The sequence below is a fragment of the Sparus aurata genome, chromosome 21 (genome assembly GCF_900880675.1).
Source record: "Sparus aurata chromosome 21, fSpaAur1.1, whole genome shotgun sequence".
In the NCBI taxonomy this organism is placed as follows: Eukaryota; Metazoa; Chordata; class Actinopteri; order Spariformes; family Sparidae; genus Sparus; species Sparus aurata.
Window position 1 is genome coordinate 14562618 of NC_044207.1, and position 20958 is coordinate 14583575.

At 38.5% G+C, this 20958-nt stretch overlaps 3 protein-coding genes and 1 long non-coding RNA gene across 4 annotated transcripts; 2 read left to right on the top strand and 2 right to left on the bottom strand.

The window, feature by feature from the left end:
- Positions 1-71: 71 nt before the first annotated feature.
- mettl17 (methyltransferase like 17) lies at positions 72-5599 on the bottom strand. Its single transcript, XM_030403534.1, has 14 exons — positions 5295-5599; positions 4334-4475; positions 4088-4237; positions 3898-3985; positions 3485-3566; positions 3216-3289; positions 3040-3134; positions 2875-2945; positions 2336-2443; positions 1753-1821; positions 1597-1647; positions 1407-1499; positions 475-671; positions 72-324 (listed from the first exon to the last, which is right to left on the bottom strand). Exons 1-14 carry the CDS (start codon positions 5361-5363, stop codon positions 231-233), a joined length of 1383 nt encoding a protein of 460 aa, XP_030259394.1. The 5' UTR covers positions 5364-5599; the 3' UTR covers positions 72-230.
- A 147-nt stretch (positions 5600-5746) lies between these two features.
- parp2 (poly (ADP-ribose) polymerase 2) lies at positions 5747-15034 on the top strand. Its single transcript, XM_030403533.1, has 17 exons — positions 5747-5942; positions 7497-7706; positions 7944-8105; positions 8306-8376; positions 8917-8967; positions 9387-9483; positions 9648-9723; positions 9813-9915; positions 10058-10211; positions 10957-11095; positions 11189-11252; positions 11367-11501; positions 12099-12226; positions 12394-12493; positions 13002-13100; positions 13337-13461; positions 13815-15034. The coding sequence occupies exons 1-17, from the start codon at positions 5867-5869 to the stop codon at positions 13972-13974; spliced, it is 1950 nt and encodes a 649-aa protein (XP_030259393.1). The 5' UTR covers positions 5747-5866; the 3' UTR covers positions 13975-15034.
- On the bottom strand, positions 14831-20361 carry LOC115572985 (protein lifeguard 1). Its single transcript, XM_030403536.1, has 6 exons — positions 19928-20361; positions 18187-18488; positions 17888-18088; positions 16740-16868; positions 15888-16031; positions 14831-15223 (listed from the first exon to the last, which is right to left on the bottom strand). The coding sequence occupies exons 2-6, from the start codon at positions 18475-18477 to the stop codon at positions 15089-15091; spliced, it is 900 nt and encodes a 299-aa protein (XP_030259396.1). The 5' UTR covers positions 18478-18488; positions 19928-20361; the 3' UTR covers positions 14831-15088.
- LOC115572988 (uncharacterized) lies at positions 15110-18786 on the top strand. Its single transcript, XR_003982194.1, has 2 exons — positions 15110-15249; positions 17891-18786. It is a non-coding gene; the product is annotated as an uncharacterized LOC115572988 (long non-coding RNA).
- Positions 20362-20958: the final 597 nt, after the last annotated feature.

Here is a 20958-nt window from a genome sequence, read left to right on the forward strand (position 1 = left end):
TACTGTGCAAATTCAAACATAGTTGTAACAAGAAATGGATAATGATTTGTTGAAAGTGGTACACAATAAAGCTGGGTAAAGTACTTTTTTATTGAAGTGAGTCAATATTTTAATAGTTCCATTAAGGAAACAAAAAGCTTCCGTTGAAGCCGATGAGGAGTTGGACGGCAGTTTCCGTTTTTCCAAAAGTCTGAAGAACGAGTCTGTTTGCTCTGTTTTTCACTGAATCGTCACTCTGAATCAGTCTGGATGTCATCATCGACATTTGGAATGATTGGCACTTTATCTCCCCAGTCGCTGCTCCGAGCACAGCGGTACACATCTCTGATCAAAGGAAATAAACACAACTTTCAGTCAAATTAAGTAAAAATAAATGTACGAAAGATATGTAATCAAATCCAAGCTTAGAATCCCAATTACAAGTGGTAAACTGATGTCACCGCAGCCTGGCTCTGTGTGATGCAGGACCTTTACCTGCTGTGCTTTCGTGCCGTCACCACCAGGTGTTGTAGTTGTCCATCTGGGCAGCACATTCGACAGTGGACGTGCCTTGTTCTGCGTTGCACAGGTGCGATCAGCCTGGCCCAGTCCACGCCTTCCGTTTCTGCCTCTGCTGGCTCTGTCCGGGTCAGAATCAGGTAGCTGAACTTCTCTATCGCCTGATCACTGTGCTGAAATTGAACAAAGAAACGAGTGAATGAAATCTAATAAAGTACATGTAAAAAGTGAGTTTTACACAGGAACGTCAGTATAAGTGTTTGTACCATAGCTGTGCAAACGAACACAGTAGCTCCACCTACAGGTGCTTTACACCAATGTCTTCAAAGTCTGATGCTGGGGACGCCCCCTCAAAAACCATTGATAGTGCAAAATGGAAAAATATTATTGGGACTTTTTATGTTTCTCTGTCTCTACATCTATTCTGGGGAAATCCGTGCCCTTTCTCTAAGTTCTGAAACGTAAGTTCCTTTTAAACTTTGAGGGAAAGTACATTAGGTTACATTGTGTGATGCTGCAACCTGAGCCCTGGTAATTTTTGCCTTGTTACATTTTGGGAAATGGCAGAATCTAAAATATGTGGAATTAGCTTTAGCAGGTCCTATTTGCTGTGTGGTCATGGAAGTGCAGACAACTTTGACTGGATGACTTCGACACTAAAGAAAACTTAAAAATGTGATGATTCTCAGGCTGTAAGGACGAGAGTTTTCTGTGATTTCTTACCAGGATTTTTGGGAATTACCTTATATACATATATAAAGTGTAAATAACAATGAAACTCTAAAACAGTACACAGATTTATGTCTGTGTGTTCAGATTAGATTGAGTTATGAATAAAATCTTCATTGTTTGTATCCTTGTATAACTTTATGCTTGAAACACAGAGTGAGTCCAGACTTTGCGCTTACCCTGGGCTGAGGCAGAGGTTTGTACAGCTGCTGGAAGTTGCAAGGTGTGATGTGCTTAGCGGCCAGTTTAGGACACATCGCTTCATGAGGACACTGGAAAAACAACACAGGAGAGAGGATTGTGTAGACTGTGACACTGCTGGCTGAATGCATGACAGTTTAATTTTGACCAGCTGGGATTTAAACGTACCGGAGCAAACACGGACGCTGCTCTGGTGTCATGAAGGGTCTGCTCCTGTTTCTGAGAAAAGAAAACGAGAAGTCATCAGTCTGCTTCCATTAATCAATGAATCAAATACTTCACACAACAGCACCCAAGGGGGGTTTTAATGTGCTATCTTTATACCTTTAATAAAGTGTCTCTGGCCTCCATAAGCATCTGATGGCCCTCTCTGGTCCCATTTTCCACCAGAACCTAAGCCAAGAAATAGAGAAAAGATAATTAGATGTCATTAAATGTGACATGACTTCAAGGGGCCAGCAAAGACAAATTGCAATTAATACGCAAATTGTCTCTAGTCACGTATTACTAAAAGTTCACACACAGGAAATCAACAGTAAAGTGCACATCATCTGTAAGTAGGTTTGTCACAACTTTTGTCTGATGTTTTCCCAGAAATATTTGTGATAAATTATGTTTATCTTAAGGACCTTTAGAAGCCAATGATATAATGATAAAAAATAAGGAAATTACACCCTTTTAAAAGAGAATGTAAAAATTGAGCTGCAGTGATTAGTTGATTATTTGAATGGTTGATTGAAAGAACGTTAGTTGGCAACTATTTTTAGGAGTGATTAGTCGTTTCTGTGATTTTTCAAGCAAAAGTATCAATAGATAACAAGCTGATAAGATAAGATCTATCAGATGATAAAGTTATTATCACGATAGGTCTATCAGTAGTTGAAGTTTTGTCATTATTCAAACCAACCAGATACGAGCTTGTCTTTCTCCACAGAGTGTGCACGACGTCTTCTCGCTCCTTCACACTGGGAAGCTCTGAGAGGGTGAAAGCCGCGACCACCAAGTCAAACTGCACCTGTAAGGAGAAACACAGGACAGACGAGGCTTCTTATCTTAGAGGTGTGTGGGAATAAATACAATTAATAATTCCATAAATACAAAATAATCCAAACTCAGAACTAAATGTAAAAGAGGGAATCCTATTGAATCTCTTGATTTTACATGGTGCTTACTGTGGTGTCAATATACTTCATTTACTAGAAATCCCTTTTCACCACAGCTGTATGTGGGGCGGTTGCACTTAAACTATTAATGCACCACGATGCGATCGTTGAGAAAAAAAAAAAATCTTTTGACATCTGACATTTTTGTTGCATAAAAAGGCAAAAATCTAAGTTTAAATCTTATATTTAGAAGTCATGATCGAAGGCTAGAATTACTTTAACTTCTAACTGTGAATACAGAATGTGTTTTTCTGCTGCTGAAATGAAATTAAGGGGGTCTTACCTTCGGAGAGACGGGGAGGAACTGTCTGAAATAGACTTGTTTGATGTGAGGTTCAACCTGCTCATCATCACCTGCTCAAAAAACAAAAACAAACAATATTAAGATTTTCTGATCACGTATTTGAAAAAATCCCAAAGAAGCTGTAAGAAATGTTTGAGTGAGCACCTTTGAGAAGTCGCTCTGCGAGGATGTTCATCGGCCCAGAGCTGTCCACACACACCATCTCCTTTAAAGTGTCGCCCCAGCACGAGTGTGATGCCCTGTGGGAGAAAAACTCAAATCATAGTCTCGTAATTTACATGAAAACTCTCTTTATGTTTCATAAGCGTTTTTACACTCACCAGACAACTGTTCCCAGCCCTGAACCAAAGTCCAGGAGAGACTGAGGAGCAAAAGAGGGATCCCTCTTCTTTATCTGAAATGATTTAAAAAAAAAAAAAAGACATTTAGGACAGAAAAGAAGAAGTTGGACCAACCACCATATCCAGGACTCCTCAGTGATAAAGATATTTCTTTTGTAATTTCCCTTACTTTACTACAATTACATACAAGAATAAATACATGTTTTTTGAGATATCAAAGGCTATGATCTCCACCACTTGTTCTTTACCTCATTCATAGCTCTCCTCACTGCTGCATAGCTTCCAGCCATCCGAGCCGCCATGTACACCACACCTAACTCTTCATCATACCTGAAACACAAAGAGTGAGCTGTGAACACACTCAGCTACGTCTCAAAATCAAGCAGGAGAAATCAGCAGTTACCAGCTTCAACATGTAGATACATATAGAAGAATTCACAAACCACTGAAGCTCCACTTCTGACTTGGTTCAGACTTTTTGTCACTGAAATGATGAGTCTGAACATTATATAAAGCTAGTGTCAAAATGAAAAACTGTAAATGAGTTGCCATTTACCATAAGGCTATAAAAAAAAGGCATAAAACATCAACTGTATCTCGTCCGACATTGGGTACATAAAATGCTCTTTATTTTAACAAGTAGTTAAATTAATGAGATTACTTCATGGGAGTCCAGTGATATGTGGTTCTTCTCAGCTCTGAAAACACTCTCGTCCTGATGCGGTCCGCCAGTGCTTGTTCATCTACGTCTGCAATAAGAAGCAAATTTACTTTTCTCCAGCTGCTTCATCACATAATCTCCTCGCAGTCACTGCACAGCCACCCTACTCTCTGATTTATGTGTCACCCACCTCCTCTCTTCTCCATCGCTTTCTCCCAGAGTTCCCTCTCCAGGCTCACGGCTTTCTTCCTCAGAGTCGGATTCTCGACTGCTCGTTTTCTGCTCCACAGGAAGTTTGTGAGGCTTTGAGCGCGTTCAGTTAACCGATTCACCTGAGCTCCTACAGATGTAGATATTGAAAAGTTGCTCTGCATTCTTACTGATTTCAGGACCACTGGTGATACCAACTGACTGCCACATTATAAACTTAACCCACCATGAATAATCGACCTGGCAGCCATCTGGAGTTCTTCAGGTAGGTGCAGAGTTTTCAGGTTGGTCGCACCTGGGTGCTTCCTGTGTATTTGTCCTTTAAGGAAATCTACCTGGGGCTGTAGGTGTGCATCTGCACTCATTCCCTGAGGATGAATTATAAAACACATGCCTCTTTAAGCTCTAGTATATTAGTAACCAGTAACCAACCTCCACCTGCTCTAAGAATAAATAAAAATAATACACAGACAAGAAAATACTAGAGCCCAACCAATATGCAGTTTTTTGGGGGCCGATGCTGATACAGATAGTAGCGAGTAAACAATTCTGATATTGATATACTGGGTAATATACACAATGCCTTTGCAGTGAAAATGTGATTATGAAGCCGAAATATATTTCATTGAGACAGGATCTTTTACAGTTCATCAATAAACTTAACAGATAATCATTTGTTCACTAAAACATAACAGTTCTCATATTGGCCGATATCAACAACACATACACCGATATTTATCTGTGATGGACCAATAATGAAGTAACGATATGTATTACCCACCTTTACAATCACACACTGTATAAAGACCGTAAACAAAAAAACAGAAGAAGTGCTTCAGAAGCTTCTTATTTTTATTAGATAGTTCCTTGTAGAGTGACTGAAGGACTGGCTATAGCACTGGTAACACTACATAACTTAAAACATATATACTGTATATTTCCCAAAGTGTTACACTGAGTAGAGAATAGGCAAATGCGTTCAAATAGGAGGAGACTGATGTTATTTATCACATTTCTTCTAATGTGATAGACAAAGTAGTATGAATATTATTCTTATTAATATGAATAAACTCTGCGGTAATATGAGCTAAACTGTAGTCTATTGATCTCTGTGCTGTTAAAACAGCTTGTCTGTCTGACCTCCATGGTGAAGATGCTACGTTCAATGACACTTAAACTGCACTCACCCTGTACATCATCCTCACGACAGACACATTCTGACAGAGGACACAAGCGCCATAGCTCCGTAAGGCCATATCTTCGGAGTGAGCGGTGACTTGTTGTTTTTAAATAGCTGTAATTTTAACTTTAACTTTCATCCGCGCCTTGTTTAGCACGGAGGCACGTTAGGATTTCCCTACAATTCCCTCAACAAAATAATTCCGACCATCTGTTAAGACGGAACCTTTGGTCATGTTCTTTTCGTTCCATGCCTGCTCGCGCTGCCCTTGTTTCCGGGTACAGACCAGCAACATCTCCGATAAATGGCATACGTCTCGGAAATATTATTATTGGCATAATGAAGTAATTAAGCATTTATACTAAATAATAAAAAAAAAATAAGTCGTTTCAGGTTTATGCCCAAACCGTTGCCACGGTAACGGCAAATAACTCCACACGCTTTTTGACGAAGGTGTAGAGAGCGCATGCGTGAGTCTCCGCACCGGCCAGGAAACAGTGGCGGGGAAAGTTTTCCGCCTTCTTTGTTGTTATTCTGTCCCTTCTATCACTGTACAGAACTAGACATTTTGAACAAACCATGATGAGGCGTGCGAGAAGTTCCAGAAACAAAAGTCAGAGTGCACAAGAAAATGAAGAAGTTCAGTCTGAAACAGGTTGGTGCATGTTTCGCGATGGAGGACTAGCCTGACAGGATAGCTAGCTGATGTAACTACGTCACATGTGGACATGTCTGGGCAGAGAAAATCTGAAAATGCATGTTTTGTATTAGCTTAATTGTTATTGCAAGTGATGTAGGAATCAACCACTTTATACTTATACTATCTATGCCTGTTAGAATTTGGCCGTGTGAGTAAAACATGTCAACCTGTTGTTACCGCAAACCTAAAGGTCTATGGTGAATTACCCAATATGCACCCAGTTGCCAGTTAATAAGGCACAGCTGGTTGGCAAGAACAGCCCTGCACGAAGCCCTGAAGGTTATAATGTTTAGACCAGGGGTCACCAACCTTTTTGAAACTGAGAGCTACTTAATGGGTACTGAGTCATACGAAGGGCTACCAGTTTGATACACTCTTCTGAAATAACAAATTTGCTCAGTTTGCCTTTAGTTATATATCATTATTAATGATTAATGATACTCATCTATGTGAAGACACTGATAACGTGAATGATTTCTCACAATAATAATAAACAATGACTTAACAAGGTGGGAAACAGATAATATCAATATTCAATTTTATTTTTTTCCACCATGTTGGTGACCCCTGGTTTAGACTCTCTGAGTTTAAACCGTTTCAGAGAGATGTTGATTCACTTCTTATTATTGTTTGGGGTGCTGTTGAATCAGATGATGATGATTATTTCAACAGATATTGCAACATGATTATTTCTGTATCACAATTTACATTTTCATAGGACTACAGGACAAACTACACAAGCATTTTCATTCAGTAAGGTGACTATTGGCCCAGGGGAGTGTGATGATATTTTCAGTGCCGTCTGTCTGTAATTTGACCTGATTGGTTTACATGGGTCTACCAACCTATTTAAGATGGTCTCTCCCACTGTCTTGAAAGATAACCTGATGAAGGTCTTAGTAATGAAGCGTTGTTATTGGACTTCTTTGCAAGTGAGATGGACAGTGTACAGGAGGGGTATTTTTTCCTTCTCCTAGCACCTGTCTAGTACTTCATTATAATGCAGTTGTGTCAAACATATTACCTTTATCAAAAAAAACACAGATTCTGCAATTTGTGTAGTTTACTTGGCTATATTATGATTTTGATAGTATTTTGACAATTGTGCAGCCCTACAAAAAAGCATATTTTAAAAAAGTATTAAGTAGCATAAAATGGAAGTACTCATTCAAGTACTTGAACTGCGTGTACTTGGGTACAGTAAATTATTAAATGTACTTAGTTACATTCCATGCTGGGAATAAAAGATGAATAAGGAATCAGACTGACTTCAATGACTCGATGTAGAAATCATATCTTTATCATAATCATATGGTTGCATTGCACAACTATTTTTATTATTTATTGATTCAATGGCTAATTTTGTTTATTTTGGCAATAATTCTCTTTAAACTGTCAAAATATTTACTTGGTTAGTCCCACAATACCAAAACATATAAAAGTGCTAGTGTAATATCTGACTTGATGCAGTTTTAATAATCTAACTGTATTTTCTCTATGTGTGATCAGTGTGGCAGTGGAAAGGAGATGATGGACAGTGGGAACCGTACTTGCCTTCAGACTGCGCCTTGTTGGACTCGGCCGTCTCTTCAGGAGAAACCTCCGTCACTCTGTCTCTGGGCTCTGGGACGACATATGAAGTCGACCTGAAGAAGATGGTCCAGATTAATCCTGTGACGAAGTACAAGAGGAAGATTCGCTCCCAGACAGTTAAACCAGGCATGTGTGTGATTTGTGTTATGCCATATGGACCATTTTGACACAGTACTGTTTTATTTTAGATCAGTTATTGTATTTGAAATTTTTTATATTTAACATCTGTCATCCCCTCTGTTTGGATTTTTCTCCATTTCACACTTTTTTTACTACTTTATCTAGTAGTCAGTAGAAGAACTCATTTTAAAGAATTACTGAAGGAATTTAATATGTTTTTTTCTGTTGTCTTCTTTTATGCAGACCGTTCGAATGATGCCTGTGACTTAACAGCCCAAAATGGGAAACCAGTTCAAGTTAAAGAGGAAGAGGAGGAGACACAAGAGCAACCTGCAGCTAAGAGGAAGAGAGGACAAAGCAAGAGACAGACAAAAACTGAAGTAACACCCAAAGAAGAAATAAAAGGTGACGGAAGCAGTGATCTAATTTTTAATACCATTAGAAATGGTAATGGAATGTTGCTTAGTAATTGGTGATGCACAAGGTTGAGTAATTACAGCAAAATCGTCAAGTGATTTTTTTAGGACGTGGTTTTACCTATATTTCGTATTAGATGTCAGTTGACCTCAGTAATGGTTTGTCTCTGGTCTTTGGATTATGAACAGAGGTTGTGAAGACAGTAGTCATGAAAGGAAAAGCTCCAGTGGACACTGAATGCAAAGCCAAACTTGGAAAGGTACATTATCTATGTTTAAATGCATCTTTTAAATGATTGTTGTACCTAGAGCAATTATAATTATTATTATCTTCTTATCTCATTTTTGATATTTTTTTGAGCAGCATTGTACAATGTAGGGTGCTCAGGTTTAGTTAAATTCTTAAAAATAAATGTATAATCTTTCACAATCTCTGCAGTAACCTCTTGAGCTGAAAAATTAAGCCAACACATCAGAAAATCTGCCAATGAACTGCAATTCCTCAAACTGCCACTTGAGGCACCAAGCTGCCAAATGCCCAAATTAACAGAGGACATGTCAAACATCTTCTGTATGATCAAGCTGTTCCAGAAAAACAGAGCACTTACTTTCAGTGAACCAACCCTGAATAAAAAAAGGTTGGAAGGTTACTGCTAGTACAAACTACGTTGTTAGTTTCTATAGCTAATTTCCCCGCTCATAATAACTGAACGAGAGGTGAATATTTCACCAGCGCTTTCACTATATGTTGAGGTGGGCATTTTTTCACTATTCCTTTTGTCTGTCTCTTTGTATTTTAGGCTCATGTTTACAGTGAAGGAAATGATATTTACGATGCGATGCTCAATCAGGTAACGTCTTTACTAAAATTAACTCTAAGAGATCTGTTGAAGTGCTTTTTGGTCAAAATTCAAAAGCTGTTCCTTATTGGGTAGTAACTGACAGACTTGTAAATAGTTTGATAGATATTGTTATTGCAACTAATCGCCATTTTTCAGCTTCTGTTGATTTTAGAGCAAAATTTATTCAACTATGCTTCTTGCCCCCTATAACATCCAGACTATTTTCACTTACACAGCAATGTTTTCATCTGATACAAGATTCTTTTTTAGCTAACAATGCAGCTGTCATACTGTTGCTCAAAATCAACAAATCTAGTGAAAGCTTTAAAAGTATCCTGTCATTATATATTTTAATTTTACATTTTGATTTGTTGGACAGTGAGTATATATTTTTTGACTTGTAGCAACTGCCTTCTGTCTTATTGCAGACAAATCTTCAGTTTAACAACAACAAATACTACCTGCTCCAGCTGCTGGAAGACGACAACTCCAAGGCTTACAGTGTGTGGTTGAGGTGGGGCAGAGGTGAGCCGATGTGCCTGTTATTGTTAGCATGTTTGACATATCTATAGAAATGTTTGTTTTAACACAGGAAATTAAGGAAAGACTGCAGTCTGGAAGGTCGTTTCTAAAATGTAAACCAACTGGTTTTATTTATTTTGGTTTGTTTCCCTTACCGTTTTTTTCAGTGGGAAAAGTGGGTCAAAACAGTCTGACAGCCTGTGGTGGAGACCTGCTGAAAGCCAAAGATATCTTCAAGAAAAAGTGAGATAGTGCAAAGAAAAAGACATTTAGAGATGTTTCACATCAGATTAAGTTAAGTAAAAGTCTGAAACTGGTTTGTTTTGTCACAGGTTCCTTGACAAGACCAAGAATGAGTGGGACGACCGAGCAAATTTTGAGAAAGTACCAGGGAAATATGACATGGTGTTCATGGACTACAGCACAAATAAAAAGGCAAGGGACAACACAAAGAACCAACAACCTATTTATCTCCTCAGTGTCTTTGTAATTAGGACTGGCAACCTGGAAATAAGGGTTTCAGTTTAACTACAGTTAAGGTTGTCGTCGTGAACATGGATATATTTCATGGTTTTAGGAAGAGAATGAGACCACAGTGGATAGTGCGTCTAAAAAGAGGGCCTGCAAGCTGGACGTGAAGATCCAGTCTCTCCTGGAGCTCATCTGTGACCTCAAAGCCATGGAGGAGTGTGTGCTGGAGATGAAGTTTGACACTCGGAAAGCTCCTCTCGGTTAGTCTGACAGAATCAAAATCAAAATCACAACAGAAATAAAAAATATTTTTTTCCCGTTAAACATCCTTTACTGTCCTGTTCTTCAAACCCACCAAACTTTTTTGTCGATAAAAACAGTCATGTGACCTTGGAGAATATGGGAGTTGCAGTTCTAGCGCTACCTCAGTTGGTTAGTTTGTTAACGCCATTGTGTGACTTTGGTGTTTTGAAGGGTTAGTTAGGATTCATCATAGTCACACAATAATACAAACAACTAATCAAGGCAGCTGTAGACTAGCCACTCTCTTGTTCTACAAAATAATTAGATTGTTTTTGTCAAAGGGGTCTGGCAGCTTCGAAGAGTGTGATAAAACAGCTCCAATCTGATGGCAAAATATAAAGGCAAAAATATTCTAAATATAGCGTTCACTTAAACTTAAACCTTTTATAAGGTAGCTAAAATCAATCTGTTTAGCAACTGTCCCTGTCTGTAGTGGTACATCACTAAGCTTCCTTAGGTAATACCCTGACTATGGACAAGTACCTTATATAGCCACACTTAAAAAAAAAAAAAAAAAGAAACTACCCCTTTAAGATGCTACAGCATCATCCAAAAATGCAATAAAACAAGATCTCAAAGTCATTACTTTAGCACTAACCTTCCCCCTCACTGTAGGAGTATCTTCATGACCAGTACTTATAAACCTTTCATCACTGGGTTTCACATTTCAAATTCCCCATTTTCCTTTTTTTTTAATTGCAGGCAAACTGACCTCAGAGCAGATTCATGCAGGCTACTCGGCGCTGAAGAAAATCGAGGATTGTTTGAAAAAGAAGGGCAGCAGTCGTGATCTGCTGGAAGCATGCAACCAGTTCTACACCCGCATCCCCCATGACTTCGGGTGGGAAAATATGTAGCTGTACAGATGAAGATGCACTGTTACTGTCGAAAAGTGATGTCTGTTTTGCTTTAACTAAAAGATGTAATTCTCCAGGTTGAAAACTCCTCCAATCATCCGTACAGAAGATGAGCTGAAGGAAAAGATTGCACTGTTGGAGGTAAGAGAGTTCTCATATAGTTGAGGTCTACAATTATTATTTTATGTCCTCACTTTAATCTGTGATCCTTACTGTCATATCTATATATTTTTGCTTTCTTTTTCTTCTTTCAAGGCTCTTAGTGACATTCAGATTGCAGTGAAAATGGTGCAGGCCAGTGAAAACAGTGACGAACATCCCCTGGACAGACAGTACAGCTCCCTCAAGTGCCAACTGCAGCCTGTTGACTCCAGCAGCCATGAGTACAAGGTCCGTGTTTCAGCACTTGTAACTGTTATAATGGTAACAGTCAGGGTTAATCAGCCTGGACTAATATACTCCTGCCGTGTTTATGGTTGAACCTTCAAGATTTATATGCTGCATTTATTATCCAGGGTCCCCATTGATTCTTAAAAAATCTTAAAATATACTAAATATAGTTTTTGATAATCTTGAAATGTCTTAAAATGTCTCAACACAAAACAAATCTTTCACTGGATGATACTAGGCTTTTAAAATAAAAAATACATGTCCCACACTTCAACCCACACAGTGATATAATAAGAACAAACAACAGTAATGTGACAGTAGGTAGTGTCTTTGGCAACCTAAATGAGAAAAATTGCAGAATTTATATGTGGAAAAGTCGAGGCAACCTCCCTGCTTGAGTCTTTGGTGCACTTGCTTCCAGACAAAAACATCCATCTCCTGCGGTGAGAGCCAGACAGGTCCAGCTCAAGCAGGAGATTTACTTTGCAGTCTCTAGATAACAGAATCATATTCAGAGAGCAGAAGTTATTCCAAACTATTAAACCCGATGAATCTTAATCTGAAATAAAATGTAATTTTTCTCTTTTCCATGTGAAGGTAATAGAAAAGTATCTTGAGTCCACACATGCCCCCACCCATTCTGACTACAACATGACTGTCCTTGACATGTTCTCGGTGGACAGAGAAGGGGAGAGCAGCAGCTTCCTCTCACAGTTACACAACAGGTAATACACAGCCTGCTGCGTGTTATATTTGTATAAACAACCATTACAGCTTCAGATGATGTACTGTATTTGTGGTACTTCTTCATATTTGCCTGCATGATTATGGACAATGATCTAAGTGAAAATATTGTGTTCTCGAAAATTAACTTATGTTTGTCCTCTGCTAGGACTCTGTTGTGGCACGGTTCCCGTCTGTCTAACTGGGTCGGCATCCTTAGTCAGGGGCTCCGAGTGGCCCCACCAGAAGCTCCCGTCACTGGTTACATGGTAGGATAGACAGAAAATAACATGAAATATATACAGTTTTCATGTGATTGTAGATAGTTAGATACACACTTGATCTCAAGGGAAATTTAGGCATCCAGTGGCCTTAACGATGCATACCCCAATTAACACAAGAATTTCTGAAGAAAAAGTGACACCAGGGAGTAAAATCAAGAATATAAGAACACAGCAGTGAAGTGATAATCTCGCCACTGGAAGTACTGCAGAGAGCTGTCATTATGTGCAGACAGAGATAGTTCATCTGTAAGGTGAATACCAGTGCTGGTATTGCCAAAATAAGGTGATTAAAAAGTAAAAACTGCGAGAATAATCGTTACTCTGGATGATAAACTCAAATTGTAGATAAATATATTAACAATTCATGAAGCTCACATTGTTAGTCCAGCAATGCAAATGTGATTAAAAGTAAGAGGGAAACTGAAGATAAATATATACGGTTAACAAATACAAATACAAATACAAATGCACTTTGTGTTTCTCTTTCATCTAGTTTGGAAAAGGGATTTACTTTGCTGACATGTCATCAAAGAGTGCCAACTACTGCTTTGCTAATCAAAACAACGACACTGGACTGCTGCTACTGTGTGAAGTGAGTTCATTTATTATTCTCTGCGAGGTTATTAAATGTATTCTACCTCATTTCTACCTGTACTTAGTATTTTAACAATCCTGTTACTGAAGAAAGGAGTGTAAAAGAATATGTATGCATTGAAGGCCGTTAAAGCAAACTGCAACAGCTCCTATTAACAATGGACATAACATGTTCGGCCCAGATGTGATGCAGCTCTGTTTCAGTGTCCATGCTTTGTGTCTGTGTGGTTGCAGGTCGCTCTGGGTGACAGTAACGAGCTGCTGGATGCTGACTACGAGGCAAACAATCTGCCTGCTGGGAAACACAGCACCAAGGGCCTGGGACAGACTGGACCTGACCCCAAAAACTCTGTCACTCTGTGAGTCAGTCTCATTATACTGACACATTTCATACAGGCCAGACATTGATTCAGATGTGCTCAGTGTTACACAACAAAAATCAATACATTATCTGAGAGTTTGTTAATTACATTAGCAAAAAAAAAGAAAAAAAAAGAGGCGGGTTGATGAGCACAGAGAATTCTTTATTCTTTATTAGCCTTATGAATGAGCCCATAAATAATCTCTTTTGGCTTTAGAGACGATGATGTTATAGCAACTGGTTTCAGTTAATCTCAAGCACATCTTAAGTCAAACATTCGTGAAGGTAATTTATTATCTTTAACTCTTTAATCGAAAATCTTTCATATGTCTTCCTCTTTCTGTTTCTCAGGGATGGTGTGACTGTGCCGATGGGGCCGGGGGTGAAGACTGGGGTAGGTAAACATAACAGCTACTCCCTCCTGTACAATGAGTTCATCGTTTACAACCCTGCCCAGACTCGCATGAGGTACCTACTGCGGGTCAAGTTCAACTACTCTTCACTGTGGTGAGGCTGTGAAATCTGGAGATTTCCAGGGGAATTGCTCTCCATAAAGTGGGGATGATACATCACTTGGTCATTCTCATGTACAGTTAGATGCTGTTCAGCTCTTTGATCTGGGGAATAGGATGTTAAACCTGGCAACTATTTTGATAATCAGTCAATTGTTTTTTGTCATTTCTAAAGCAAAAAATACTAAATATTATCTGGTTGTAGCTTCTTAAATGTGAGGACGTTTTGCTCCTTTTCATATCTGATATCTTTGGAGTTCGGTTGAAAAAATTTTAATACATCAATTTCAGCTGTGGAAGGAGAGCATCTAGCATTTTTCACCGTAATGACATTTCATAGGCAAAACGATTAGAGCCGCAACGATTAATCAATTAGTTGTCAACTATCAAATTAATCACCAATTATTTTGATTTCGATTAAACGGTTTGAGTAATTTTTTTAGAAAAGATTGTCCAAATACTCTCCTTCCAGTGTCTCAAATGTAAATGTTGTCTGGTTTCTTTACTCCTTTATGATCGTAATACGAATATGTTTTGGTTTTGGACATTTAAGGGTGTGAAGGACGTCATAACAGATACAGTAAAAAGATAAATTTGCACTACTTTTCGTCCATTTTGCTATATCTCGTGTATGTCCTTGTTATAAATGCAAGATGTATTGTATTGCATGTTACATATTCATTGCATTTCGGTTTCTGTTTTGGTGCTTTAGGCAACACAAAAAGCCTTATGGATCTCCAGTATCAGATTTATCAGTCTCTGACTGAAATGTCATGATTTGGAAGTTCTCTTGGCAGGTTTGACATGAGCATTTACACTGACAATTTACCAAAATGTTAATGAATGTGTCTTATTGATGAAATGGAATGCCTTTATTTGTATGTGGGTAAAAGTGCAGTGTTTAACAAAAAAGAAAAATACAGAACAGCAATTTTTTAAATACATTTTCAAAGAACTGATGCTCATTCAATTATTGTCACTTAAAACAGGATTTAGTTTCATTTTATACATGATGATGATAATAATAATAATAATAATAAAGGTCATTTTCTTTGTGGGGATGGTTGGTCTGTGTTTGTTAATTTTGTGTCTATGTACAGTGTATATACAGTTTCACCTCCTCCCCAGCAGGTAGAGGAAGATGAGCACTACGTCCAAATAGAGGGTGAGAGCAGCGTTGACGTATTCCTCTGGATCCAGACGATAGCTCATTGTCCCCATGAGCAGCTGACAATCGATCATCAGGAACTGAGACAGAGAATATTTAGGACAGGGTGAGACATTAATACCAGATACCTAAGTAAATTATGGCTGTGAGTGTAACAGGCTTTATATTAACATGTCAGAGTATGAAAAGTGCATGTGTGAAGAATTAAATTAATGATAGCTGCATTTCAGTTTCAAGGTCCTGGTATTGTTCATGCTGACTATCACGCTGACCGTGTTTACACACACGATAATATCCTGCTATTATTCAAAACAGATGAATATTCATAATTTGATATAGGTCAATTAAGCAGCAAATTCTCAGTCAAATTGTAGCATTTTCCGATGCTGAAAGACAGATGGGTGTAAGACTGTAATTGTAGGCCTTATTGTTCCTGATGGTTTTGTGTGATTCTTTGACCAGTATGAGTGTGAAAACGGTATTATATTGTATTCTGCATGGGATTAAAAGGTATGGATAGCTTCGGTTCCAAAATCTCACTAAAATGTTACTTATAGCCACTTTAAATTCATGAAATTTTTAAAAGAAGCATTTATAATCTGTATCTGCAAAATAAGTAGTAATTTAGTAAAGTTATCAAATAAATGTAGTGGAGTAAAAAACAAAAGCTGCCTCCAAAATGTAAGTATAAAGACAAAATTATAGTACTTTTATTATAGGGTATCTTAGTTTTTTTCCCTTTACCAGTGAATACAGCAGAGCACCCAGACACCCGTAGGCAACTTCACTGATGTAAGAGTAGTAGAAGGTGCAGAAGATCCCGAACATGAGGAAGTCTACAACCAGAATCAGCAGAACACCATACCAGACAGTGAAATCATAGCGAGTCTGCAAAGAACACAGAAAGATATTAGCACATTGATTAATTTCATTGAAACGTACTTTGTCCGTATGTTGACTAACACAGCTGCTCTGAAGTACAGTTTTCCTTTTTTTTTTTTGAACCATGTAAGTTCTTGACAATGAACAAAGGAAATCGGGACAGTGCATCACATATGTCCATCAGTTTACATACATGCATTTCACATTTTCTTATATACTGAAACATTTCACAGCCCACCTACACTTTACCAATATACACTTAGCCTTTTAATACTTTTACTGCACATACAGTATTTTTGTGATTTTATTGTTGGAATATTGATAGTTTATTTCATTTTTTTAATATTTTTTTATATTTCCTTTTTTTCAAAACCTTTATGACCAGGATGGCACTCAGAAGAGCTCATACCTCCGCTTCAGTTCATAAAATAGTAGAAAAGAGTGAAAAAACCCAAGCTGATGTCATTAAAGGTCTTGGTTGACCGACAACAGTTTTCAGGGTTACATTCACATTCGCCTCTTTGGATATTATTCACCAGTTCAAACAACATGTATCATGTTAAAGCCAGGAGGAGGAGTCAGGGAGTGCTTAAACTTAAACAGTGATACACAAGGAAAACTGAAAAGTCTCCACGTTGCTTTGTTTAAAACAGACAATGATGAATGTGTGGAGGAAACATTTAGAAATGTTGCTCTCCAGGCCGGTTATCTAACCTGTGCAGAGAATGCAATGATTGCGACGGTGATGGCGAGCGTTGCTCCCATCGTGATGACTACAGCGACAGTGTTGTGGAAGGACGCGATGGCTCCAACCATGTATGACAAGCTCAGGGTGACCACAACCTGTAGGTACAAATTCAACATTTTAAACATCTCCAATATTATCTCGGAAAAGTTTTTTCATAGTTTGCCTAATAAATTCACAAGTTTCACTGCTTGAAAAAGAGTCTGTCTTCCAGATTCTTCATGTATTTTAATAATTACAGTCTTGTTTATGTATGATGAGTGTTTGTACCATACCCTGAATATTTAACCACAATACAGGAAGAGCCTTTTCTAATTTAACATGCCTACAAAACCTCAACGGCTAAAAAAGAATCTGTGAGCACGTGAACACAACAAGGAAACTGAGGTTTTTATTTGGAAACAATGAAAACGAAAGAAAAAAACTGCTGATAATGTACCAGTTTCTCACAGCCCCTTTACATGTAAATAGGAGATGTCTAAATGTCGAGGAAAATAACTGGCCAAAATGTATCATTATCACTTTTTTAAAAATAGCTTTGGGGCCTTTTCATGGCACAGGAAAGCTTAGACAGATGACAGGAAACGGGATGAGAGAGACGGGGGGACGACATGTAGCAAAAAGCCACAGGTTGGATTTGACCAAGTAAAGCAGCAGCCCGCCTGCTAACATGATAACATCTTTATCTTCTCTCTGTTTGACTGTGTGAGCTCAGATGTTTCATATCCAGTGCGCAATGTGTATCTCCTTTTAAATGACAAAGCTATGACTCTTTCATCATATAACTGTTCTTTTTGTCTATTATTCAAATGTTCTGTTGCATCGATTTAGGTATTAGAGCTGCACGATTAATCAGACATATACCATATACCATAATGGTAAAATGTGTGATAAAACTGCATTGTAACGAAGTATATGATGTTTTGATGTGAATTTTTTTAATGAAAGAGAAAAATGTAACGCAAAAAACCATCATTCCCAGTAATCGTTAATCATATCCCAATTGTAATAACTCTCATAATAACGGCAATATGATTTTTTTCCCCCTCCGTATTACGCAGCCCTTATTAGTCTATATTTTGTTACATTTTCTGATACATTTGGGATTTTAACCCACCAGTCCCATGATGTTCCAGGGGTGACGCCGACTGAAGGACTGGCAGCAGCTGAGGGCGATGGCAACCACGATGAAGATGATGAAGGAGCTGAGGTAGGCCGGCAGGTTGGTCTGCACCGCCTCTTTGACCACGTCGCAGAAGGTGAACACACACACCACGCTGAAGGTGAACAGCAGCTGGACGGTCAGGATGCAGAACACCTGCACGGGGAAATTCATCACTGAATCTTACGACCTCTGAGGAGGGTCCTGACACCAGGTTGGGAAATTCATATTTCACAAATCTCAGACTTACAGACCTTTCTGACGAACCCTCTTCTCACTGTCTTGTCGTCAAATGAAGATGAGGATATGAGTGGAGTCGTGTCCGACGGGGCCTCTGGGCAGATGTCCCTGAAAGACTCGTATCCACCGATGGGCTCATAGGTGCAAGTTGTCTCGGCTTTGGGTGGAGAATATGTTGATGGGGCTGCAGAGTAGGGCGGAGGTTGCTCCCCTTGGTAGGAGTATGCCGGTGGTGGTGAGGATGCATCGTAAGTCGGAGTGTCCTGTGTCTCTTTGGACGTGAGGTAGTCAGCTGTGTCTGACATAGTGGAGGAAACTGAGGGCCGAAGACAAAGTTCAGTCAAATACAAAGGACAAACGTGGGGCAGATGGGATACATTCTGTTTAGCAGCAAGTGGGAAGGTCCGGTTTCACGTAATTTAATGTTTATTGGAGCATAGTGTCGACAGGGTTCCTCACATAGTGTCTAACACAGGGTTTGCACATAATCACTTAAATTCAAAACCTTTATGACCAGGATGGCACTCAGAAGAGCTCATACCTCCGCTAAGGCCCAACAGTCCTCCTTAATTCAATCAAGCCTGATCCAGTATCAAATAAAACATATATTTATATCTGCTTGATATGGAATTTTGTTTCACGTAATTTAATGTGCTGTATGATTTACTAATTTCACTTGGGTTTCTGAACTACTGAGAAGGACGTGTCCATGTCAACCCATGTTGTTGATACTGTATATAGAAGTATACAGCAAAAGATGGCCTGTTTGTGTCTGTTCCTGTCTATCTCTGTTGTAGAATTGTGGTAATTCTTAGTATCTGCCCCCCTGCACGCACAGGGCTTCTTACATCAGATCTGGATTTTTAAATACAACCAGACTTGCTGCTGACTGGTTGCCAAAGAATGGAGTAAAGATACGGAAGTAAAACTTGAGCCTTGGGGCCACTTCTCTTTCACCCAGCAACATAGTGAGGAAGCCAGTGTTGTGTCATTGCATCTGATGTAAAAAACCTGGTAACTTCACTAAATTCATGTCAGTGTTCTTCTCAGGTTTGTGGAAGACTTACGTGCACGTATGAGCAGAGGTGAAAAGTAACAAATAGCAAATAAGTAGATTTAAGTAGATTTTTACATAGGAAAGCTTTTTTCTTTTCCTCCCTACATTTGAACACAATTGATGTACTTTCTACTTGTTACATTTTCAAAACTGGTTTGTTGCTTTAGTTTTAATGCATCCGAGGAGAGTAAACGATTATTTATGACGCTTTACCAACCCAAAATGTTGGTATTTGACGTCCTGTGAATGAGACTCATCAATCAGCTATCTTTCTGGTGTGTTTACAAACAGCTCGGATGAATCCTACTGATATTACCTTTAAGTTAAATAGTCTTTGAATTATATTATCATGACGTGAGGCTATTATTACTTTTACTTGAGGAAAGAATTTGAATCAGTACATTTTTTTTTTACACAACTATCTTTACTTGAGTGAAGAATGTGTGAATGTGTACTTTTGCCACCTCTGTGATAATGCAGTTTCACATCATTTTGGACCATTATATCTGTATATAAATAATTGGAAAAGCTAGAGCAGATAAATAAGCAACACACAAACAGCTTTAAAGGAGTATTGTTGACCCAGTAATGGATTTCCCATGTTAAAAATACATATAAATACTACAAGCAGAAAAAGCTGCCAATAATACACACAGAACAATTTCTTTAATGAAGAACAATGTGAATGTTCCACTTACCTTTTTCTCCTGGATTACAGTTGTGTCTGGGAACAATTACAGTCCAACACCTCACAGTGCTGTGTGAGGAGGAGACCACACGAAGAACCTTTCTTTATGTGTATCAACCTGTGGTGCTGAGTTTCACTTCCTGTCGACATGAGGTGGAGAAAAAAAATTCCTGTCTGTGAAGCCTCACAGTGCAGAAACTCCACCGTTGCTACAGACAAGGTTAGAGGTCATCAAAGTAGGGCCTCGGAACCTCCAGAGGTCCCCATGTTGGTCTTTCTGGGTCACCAATCAAAAGCTGCCTGTACAGACTTGAGTCCACATAAAGTACACATATTTTATCATAATATATTTTAGTTAATAAAATGTCAGAAAAGAGTAAAAAAATTGACCTTTTCTGTCTCCCAGAACCTAAGCTGATGTCATTAAAGGTCTTGGTTGACCAAAAAAATAAATACATTTTTTGTGTCTAGGAATACTCAACCTACAATTATTCAGGAACCACTTGTGTCAGCTGTTGCCAGGCAGAAATGGTAATTGCAGTAATCAGCGCATGGCCTGTGACAGACCACATCTCAGATTGTTTCCCATAAATTCAAACTGAAAGTGAAACGAAATGGCAATCGAGTCGGATTCCAGCATCAAGCTAAAAGGAGTGTTTGTTTCAATACTATATAGTGTATTTTTGATCAGTTAAGTCATTTAAGAGATTAAAAGTTGAATTATTGATTGTTGAAACACATAAATCTCACTACCACGTCCACTTATACCTCTATTGAATGGTGTCACACATTCTTCTGCGTGTAGTGTGGGTTTTATTTACACAGGGGAGCATTTGTAAACTTGAAACTGCATTTTTACAGCTTCACTGTGAAAGACTACAGTATTAGTTAGAGGGAGGAACAAACAGTAAGCACCTTAAAAATTGTTTTGTTTCATCCAAGTTAGTCAATTAATAAATGTGGATGCGGTTCTTTAACCTTTTAGTGTTTATTTCCTTGTGCCTTAATGTTAAGTGTAATTCAAATTCTCATTTTAACCAA